At 40.1% G+C, this 8,849-nt stretch overlaps 1 protein-coding gene across 2 annotated transcripts; it reads right to left on the bottom strand.

The window, feature by feature from the left end:
- Positions 1–530: 530 nt before the first annotated feature.
- flad1 (flavin adenine dinucleotide synthetase 1) lies at positions 531–8,445 on the bottom strand. Of its 2 annotated transcripts, none has more exons than XM_084944756.1 (11): positions 8,346–8,445; positions 6,922–7,014; positions 6,382–6,550; positions 5,488–5,865; positions 4,890–5,003; positions 4,345–4,612; positions 3,841–3,988; positions 3,372–3,470; positions 3,037–3,226; positions 985–1,058; positions 531–898 (listed from the first exon to the last, which is right to left on the bottom strand). In XM_084944756.1, the coding sequence occupies exons 2-11, from the start codon at positions 6,927–6,929 to the stop codon at positions 763–765; spliced, it is 1,584 nt and encodes a 527-aa protein (XP_084800882.1). In that variant the 5' UTR covers positions 6,930–7,014; positions 8,346–8,445; the 3' UTR covers positions 531–762. The 2 variants fall into 2 exon arrangements, with proteins under 2 accessions (XP_084800882.1, XP_084800883.1); XM_084944757.1 differs by having other exon boundaries at positions 4,345–4,558.
- Between the last annotated feature and the right edge of the window lie 404 nt (positions 8,446–8,849).

The raw sequence follows: 8,849 nt of genomic DNA, 5'->3' as shown, positions 1-8,849 counted from the left end.
TAGATCGGCCGGTATTGATCCACGCTGCGCGGTGTTGACTAATCTCCAGGCGGGGAGAGGGAGAGCGCAGATCGATGAGCCTGGATTCAATCATGTCTGGAAACGGAGAAGGTAATTTATTATAATCACGGGCACTAAATAGAAAACGTGAGAACAACGCGCCCATGAGGGCTTGAAAGAGAACTACAGCGAGCGGGTGTGTGGTGGGGAGATGCTCAGCTAAACGTGCTGCAGCCTGCAATTCTGGGTATTCAGTGGGAGACACGGATTAGCAAACGAGAGCCTGCTGGGTGGCCTTCATCAGGGAGTTTCTCAAATCTGGTGTTCTCTCCACGATGAGAAAAACCTTTTCACATTATTTACAAATACATTTTGATGGAGCCCGTCTTTCTGGGGGAGTGTTGTTATTGGATTTAGAGATAAGACAAAGGGAGGCATGAATAAGTTAAGTGAAGAGCTATATTGAATGCCCTGCAGATTCCCATTTGTATGTGAGAGCCCTCTTAAAGTAACATGACAATAGAAGAAAAAAAAAAAGGAGTGATGTTTTATTCAACAGCACAGAGAGCCATTACTTTAGACTCGTACATGTACACAAGCAACACACATTTTCTCTGTGATCTCATTCCGCAGTCAGACATGGTATTTTTGAAAAGGTCCTTCTTATGAATTAAATGAGGGTGGATGGTTAGCAGACATCCTTAAAAAGAAAAAATAATGGCTCCACCAAGAACAGCTTAAGTAAGACGAGCACAGATGGTTTCAAGCGCGGGAGTTTCGCTCCTCTTCTTCATTCTCCAAGAGGTAGGCTGGTTTGTATCGTGTCACCCCCCTGGCATCCACCATCTTCAGTGCCTCGTTTCGACAGGTGTTGTCCATACTGCCGAGTGAAGTGTACCTACATTTCAACAGAGATATTTTAGACCTAAAGATCTGCTTTTTAAGCTGTGTACACCTGAATAAAGACAACTAACACATCCTTACCCTTTATCATAGAGAATACAGTAGGGCACGTATAATGTCCTCAAGAATGCCCAGATGTCGTGATATGTCCAGTCCTGGAGAGTGTTAGAAAACAAATGTAATTGGTTTGCAACTGACTCCCTTTGTTCAAGCTATAATAACTCATCCTCTGTGGAGTCCTTTTAGATATACTCATGAGATGAAGCACTACATAAATTATCTTGAATTGAGGTCAACTGCTAAATGTACCTGTGCTTCTATGTGCTCCATCACAGCAGCTGACACAGTACTAGCATTAACAATAAAATCAAATAAAGCAGGCGACTGCCATGTCGCTTATGCACATCCATTCTTCAGCCAGACTAAACAGAAGAACAAGATGTGAGCTTGCTACAGCTATTCAGCAAAAAGCACTGCAATGATTTCACTTTTGTGACCCTTTCGTGTTGAAATGTTAACATGCATCCCTCACTCTGTGTTGGTGTTGCATTAGAAAGCCTTTTAATGTACTGGTGCACTCACATTATGTGTGAGTTTATTTAGGAAAAATAGTCGTTTAAAGCTTTACGAATAGCTTTCCCAGGTCGTGAGGTTTTGCAGACACATTATTTTACACCTGCTGTTTTAGACATGTGACAATCATGGTGACAATGTGGTGTCAAATGAATAAGTGAATAATAACTACCCGACCCTACAATCTGACAATCACTGGTCATGAAGGGAAAATGACTGGTTATGAGTGGTCACTGGGAAAATGACTGCTAAGGCCTGAATCACGCAGGTTTACACATCGGTCAGTGACATCTGTCGCTAGGAAAAATGTGTATTCTCCAATGACTTGACAAAAACCTCCACGTGACTGCTTTAATCACTACCATGTTGCTGTGGTCATACAGTGACGTACTTGTCTACAAATACAGTCCAGCTGCTCTCTGAGCTGTAATGAAACTTTGAAAAGTTTGACACGATCCAGAAACTGAGCTCTGGCCTTTTGAAATATGTTGGCACAACTTTCCCTTTGAAGGTGAATTTTCTCCATTTCCGATTTGTGTTGTACATTTCAACAAAACAAGTTTTACTTCCACCTTTACTTTAACTCGTGGTTGGCAAGTACTGCAGACAAACAAGAAAAATACTAGCAGCTTACCAGTGGTATCCCTCCTATTAGATACACCTATGACTTCAATTTCAAAATCAAATTATCACATTCAAAAGATTTTCAGGAAACTTGACCTCTGACCTTGAACTTGAGATCAAGGAGTCAAACTCTTCTGAAATTTTTAGCAGCTGCATCTATGGTATCAATTTCAAAATCCCACGTCACCTCCTTCTCAAGTAACACAAACTTGCATATTCATTGTGACAATAACCCATCAGCCTTTTACAGCTAAAGGGGTAAAAAGCTACATGGAACCGTGGCAACCTGCAAGTAATTAAATTCAATTGCTAAGAGTTTTTTGATGGAATTGGTAACAAGCAACTTCCAGGAACTACTCCCAACCAATTGGGAAATACACATTTTTTACTAGATGGTTGTATTTCATGTAAATATGGAAGAAAAGTCTTAATCCATCTGTACATGATGTTGTTTTCTGTTCAAGTATTTTGGGGTATTTTTAGCTTTATTTTGAAAGTACTTTGACTTCATTTGAGTCTAGAGAGAGATGAATTCAGTAAAGAGAGAGAAACAGCACTGCAACAGAAAAAGCGCTAAAAATGAAAACCATGAGGTATGATCTTATAGCCGTTTCCATTAGTACTTACTCGGGTCGCCTCGGTGATAGTATCTGGTATCAGGTACTTTTTTAGTACCTACTTGGTCCCAGTCTGACAAAAAGCCACAGACTGAGCAGCAGGTATACCATCGCTTTGATGTCCACCTTTGTTGTAGCGTTCGTGTCACGTACAAATGACATTACGGGATGTTTGGCCAAGTTGCTCTAACAACCCCACGCACATTTAGTGGTACTCGATTGTAAAGGAAAACAGATCGAGGCGAGTCATACCGCCTCACGCCACGTAGAGCCAGCATACAGTCGTAATATAACGGCATGCATACTGTGTGTCACTCACTAGTAAGGGGTTGACTCTCATGTAGTCAGGCCAGCCAGGATCAGTAGGACACATGGCTGTGAGTGTACGTGAATAAGGGTCGCTCCTCCTGGTCCCCATCAGGACGGCTTTTAGCTCTGGCCTTCGTTCCTTCACCTCGCTCAGTGCCTGGCGAATACTGCCCTCCACAGTGAACAGCTCCAGGCTATATCTTTGGGACATACAACGGCAAGTAATGAGATACAGTGGTGCCACACAGACAGGGTTAGGCCACATTTTTCAAAACAAGACCTGGACTGGATATATTAAAAAACATGACATCAACTGGATAGATAGCTAGATGATAGATAGCTCACCTTTTTGTTGTGTCCTGTAGAAATCTCTCCATTTCTGGGAATGGAGAGACAATACGAATATACAAGACTTTCACCTTTTCTTTAGTATCTGGATATCGGCTGAGAGTGACAGGAAGAGAAAAAAGGGACATTTTTTAAAAAGATAAGCAATGCTGGCACAGAAAAAGATCAGATAAGTATTTGTCATATCTCACAATCTGTCCAGCACAGGTCATGAAAAGTCCAAAAAAGTAGTCAGTCTTCTCCAAGATTTTCTCTAAGTGCTGCCCTCAAACTAGTTTTCTTTTTCCATTTACGTCCTGCTGAGATCTCACACCCCACTGTGCGCTAATGCTATCATTATGTTTTTAATTTGAATCTTCATTTTCATCTTTCATCTCTCAGGTCATTTGTTTTTTTCCCCCCACAGATTAAAAAAATCCACAAAAATGTTTTAATTGTCTCATCTCGTCTTCTCCCCTCCTGTTACCGTTTCAGTGCAGCATAGTAGAGATGGAGCAGCGCTGTGCAGTCTTTGCCCCCGTTAAAGCCAACACAGATTTGCTCTGTTGAATACTGATGGAGTGCTGCCTCTATTGTTTTCAGTGCAGACATGACTTTCTCACCCAGCTCTGTACCTGTGGGAAGGAATCAACCGTAAGAGGATGGTTCATAATTAATGCAGTCAAGCCGTGAGGCATCTTAGAAATAAGCCCACATTTCTACGTCTAATCCAAAGAAAAGAAAAAAAGCTGCTAGTAGTTTGTCATAGCTTAGTTATTGAAGCTTTATTGTAATCTATTCACCATTCTGTCTCACAGAGTTATATTCTTCTTTTTTATTATCCACTCTGACTTTACGACTTAAATTACTTTAATATTTTAACTTTCTTTATTGGTCCCAATGCCTGTGTAAAATGCACAAGTCAGTATTCACTTTATATCAAGATGACACATATTTAAGAATCATCTTCCATTACTCTCCGCACACTCACCACTGTTGGCCAATCCGTACACCTCAGCGGGGGCTATGGACACCGGGTCTGTGACTAAGGGCACCACGCTCCCCTTGGGCAGCTTGTCTAGCAGCTGTATTCGGGCTTTGTCCACCTCCTGCTGGCTGTCTGCGTCCAGGACCAGCCTAACTCTGTGATAGTTGCTCAACCAGTCAGGGTAGGAGCCAAGAGCCACCTTTCGGCCCCAGTCAGCCTGCAGTTTGGTCAGCACAGGTGCAATGTCTGTTTCATCTGCATCGACAAACACCTAAAAACAAAAAAAGCTAATGTCTGGTAAACTTAATTGTACTATTTAAACACTGCATTCAAATCAACTTTATTGTACTCAACTAAAAGTAAACTAAAAGGTAAAATACATTAAAAGTATCAAGGAAACATCAGAAATATAGAGGAAGTACTAAACTCTATTATAAACAAAAAGTAAAAAATAGATAAATACATAAAAATTTATTAGAAAAAAACAAAAGTATACTAATTCTGACTTGGACTGGATTTTGAAGTAACAGGTTTGGTTATGGAGTTACCTCGCGAGTGTGAAAGGTGGTCCCTGAACCAGCAAAGAGATGCTCCAGCCCATTGAAGGCCTTCTCCATTAAAGATGGGATCCCGGGAAAGATGTACACATTACGTACACTGACCTGGGAGAAAAAGGTAGACACATCAAATTGTAAGAAAAGATGTGGGGCGGTACTCGAGACATCATTGTTGAAACTATTGAGATATGATGCAGGAATGTTCTTCATTGTTTCATTTTAAATTCTCAATAGGATAATAATATACTGTACATTAATGTCTCTCAACTTGAAACACATTAATAAAGCACCAAAGACATTAACCTTAAAGAGAAAAATGTCCAAATTTAATGACCTGTGAGTAAGAGGTGTGAATGCTTTTCACGCCTGGTTTCTGTGTGTGCTCAGAGTATTTATTGTTTTGACCACTGCAGGAAGCTATTTTCACTCCTTCAGCAACTAGTTAGTTTGCAATCTGTCTTCTAAAGAAAACACCGTCACTTTTGTTTACCTTAAAGAAAGGTTATGGGTTGAACAGCACCATGTAGCTTGGATATATTTGAAGTAACTTTGTGTTCTATGAAAATTCCTCTGTACCGAGTTCACTCACCAGAGGGTAGCGGTGCTTTAGTCCAGTCTGAGGGTCAGTTCCATAGTTAAGTTTTGCTGAGCGAGGCACCATCGCCAGCTTCATAGCGGCACTGTTTTTCTCCCCAACCCCGAAGAATTCTTCAACCAGCTTGCTAAGGTCTGGATTGGCATATAATTCCTCGTGGAATGCTATGGCAACACTCTCAAAGGTGACGTCATCGTGAGTGGGACCTATACCCCCCGATGTGATGAGGTGCGTATACTGAGATGAAAGGAGGGCCACCTCTTTAGCAATGACTGCCTGCACATCCGGTATGACTGTTATGCGCTGCACAGACACTCCAAGCTTCCTAAGCGCTTTAGTTAGAAAGGCACTGTTGGTATCCACTGTGTGACCCTGAAAGAGACACCCACATGCACATCAGATTCAAGAACTTTTAAAAAAAAAAAAGAAACAAAAAAAAAAATAAAGAAAAAGGAAACTCCAAGGTCTTGCTTGATGAAATTCAAGGACTGAAGGCTGATTTTCAGGCAGAGAGATGTGACACTGGACAAAAATCAAATACTTCATGTTTAAATCATGATCATGTCAAGTCAAAAAAAAATAATAGTAAGCTTGTGATTTCAGAAACAGCCACAGCTGCCACATAACATAACCATCGCAGTTTTCCCCCCCTGAGGTCATGAAATGCACATCAGAGACTGGATAGAGGTCCAAACACATAGGGATGCAGATGACGGTATATGTTAAACATTGCACAATGCAAGCTCCTACTTCTATTACAAAAAAAACCCCCAGTTTATATTGATTTCCTCAATTGCACAAACTCCCAGTGATTTTCATTTGGGTGCTGTCACACACGTATAGCTTAAAAGCCACACAAGGCACAAACTTTATCAACACCAAAAGCACCTTAAGAATCTCATCTCCAATGATGAGAATGGCTGCAGTAGGAGCATCCCCGTTGGCTGCAGAAGACGAACTGTTGCTCTGGAGGTTTGTTGACATGGTTGCCTTGCTGAGATGAGCTGCCAGTCTCCTCACACGCACCACTGCTCTACTCAGCTTCGGAAAAGAAAAGCTGGGAACAATGGAAACAAATTAATTGAGTACTTCTTACTACAAATTTATACTAGGTTTATCAACACTCAGCAAAGTCAAAAACCTATCGAGTCAATAAGACCTCTTTAGCACAGTATGTAAGCATATGCAATATGGAATGCAGTGTGCAGTATGCTCAACTGTTAATATGCAGATGGGCCACAAATTAAAGGAAAAGCCAGCATGTCTTACAAACAGTGATTTCTGTAATACCATAACAGAGGAAACAAATGCACCCCATATTAAGGTCAAATATTCAAGATCTCCCTGTAATTTGTCAGCTATTTGTGCATTTTAATACAGCATCTGTATTACTTTGCTGCATTTACAGTGACAAGAAATGTTTCTTACATCAGCATGAATCCACACAGAGCATCAGAAAAGGCTTCACTGTTGTTCAGACCCTCTTCTCTGTCATAGTGTGTCCCCTAGCAGGAGGTATCTCTGGAAGAGGAAGGGTGTACTGTTAACATGTGAATAATTTGTGCATTTCTTCTGCATTTCCTTAACATTGACTCTCTCTTTTTTTTTTTTTTTTTTAATCGGCTATTTATTTATATAGGTCTTTTGATAAGGCTTTAAATTGGAGTTAAGTGGTTGAACTTGAAATAAGAAAAGAGTTGTATTTAAAACACTTGAATGATTAAAAGTCACTGGTTGCTAATGAAACTGTTTTATTTCTATTTAAATGTGTGTATTAACTGTTTTTCAGTTGTATATAACTAAATTGCAGTAGTCCTATGTGCATCATTAACAATAAGATGGTGACAGTTTGTTTTAATAGTTTTAATAATTTGTGTCTTTTAAGGTAGATAATCATTTGATGCAGATGAAAAACACATTTTCCATCCAGTGTTTGAAACGCTAGCAAACTGCTGACAAAATAGAACTCTGTGATAACAAAGCAAAAACATCTATATTACACAAATGTGTTAAAAAAAGAGAAATAATGGTACTTAAATCCACTGTTAAGGGATAAACAGATCCAAAGCAGGCATTTAATGATACTTCTAGGTGTCTTGTATGTTAAGCTTCACATTGTGCATTTGGTTTGGAGAGCAGCCTGGGAGTCACAGTTGCAGAAGAATAAATCAAACGGTGACTTCTGGTATTTGCCAAAAATTGATTAGGGGTAAACTGTTGTAGATGACTAACTGGCCTATGATCTGTCCAACACATGTCTTATGGACGATATCAAGTCAAAGTGACAAAGTATAAGGTAAAAAGTGTTTTGGGTGTTTTTTGTTTGTTTGTTTTTTTCTTAATAGTTTTTCAAGAGAGATCTGGAAAAGAGTGCAGAGATTCATTTTAGCCCCTCCGTAAATCCCGTTGACTACAGTCTATTAACCAACACAAGCAAACATATTAGACATTAAAAAACGTAGAAACATTAGTATTCGCTTTTTGACACAACTGCCTTGCACCTGCTTACACAGTTTGCATTGCGTAACATTTGTAAGTTATCTAAGGGGACGAAATTAAAGTGAACTCAGACATATTCATTTATGGCCATACCAAAAAATAACAGAAACACAAGGCAAATATCACAAGTGTGTGAGCGTGTGTAACACCTGAATGTAAATTCTTAGCTAACTCTAAGTCTCCTCGCTAGGTTACTTATGCCAAAATAAAGAACTACAATTTAAGTAGATGTGCACATTCAATTTTGTCTCTACTGTCGATATCTCTCGACGAATATGTTTAGTGTGAGGAAAAAGTCCGGGTGTTACATTTATTATTTGATAACCAACCTCATTAAAACCGAGGGAACTTACCCCTCAGCTGTATATGTCCGTGCTAAGCTCCCTATCACTGGTTGCTACAACTGCAGCTCGAGCTGTCGCTCAATGTATGACGTGACCTTAAAACCACACTACGGTAGCCAATCATATTTCAGGAGGCGGGTCTTAACGACCAGCACGTAATGTACACTAAAGTCATTTAAAGATGTGGCGGAATCAGCACAGTCAATGGGGAGTAATAAATGTCGCTTATCTACTTTAAAAACAAGTGTCAGCCAAACGATTAGTAACATAACTTTACTGCGGCACCACCACCCGGAAGAGGACGGAGAATCACTCCTTCCTTTGCCCGATTAAAAAGAGATTACTGTTACTCGTGCGCCCCTCCTGACTGGAGGAGTGAACTCCACGAAACCTAAATGCTGTTATTAAACTCATAATTACTTTTTTCGCCTGTGGGTGGAGCATGTTGGCATATATTTAACAGTTTTGTCTGCTTGTGGATGAAATATTAAACCGAAGTGAGAGACGAATTGA

The sequence above is a fragment of the Perissodus microlepis genome, chromosome 11, assembly GCF_051167445.1.
Source record: "Perissodus microlepis isolate ML-2025 ecotype Zambia chromosome 11, ASM5116744v1, whole genome shotgun sequence".
NCBI classification, from domain to species: Eukaryota; Metazoa; Chordata; class Actinopteri; order Cichliformes; family Cichlidae; genus Perissodus; species Perissodus microlepis.
Note: the sequence above shows the minus strand (reverse complement) of the source record. Positions and strands in the feature narration are given on the sequence as shown.

Bases quoted from the DNA above. Each gene is read 5' to 3' on its own strand.
- flad1 (XM_084944756.1), bottom strand. The intron at 3,989-4,344 runs GTGAGTGTGCGG...TCCTTCCCACAG, and splicing joins GTACGGATTGGCCAACAGTG to GTACAGAGCTGGGTGAGAAA. The intron at 3,471-3,840 runs GTAACAGGAGGG...TGTCACTCTCAG, and splicing joins TACTATGCTGCACTGAAACG to CCGATATCCAGATACTAAAG.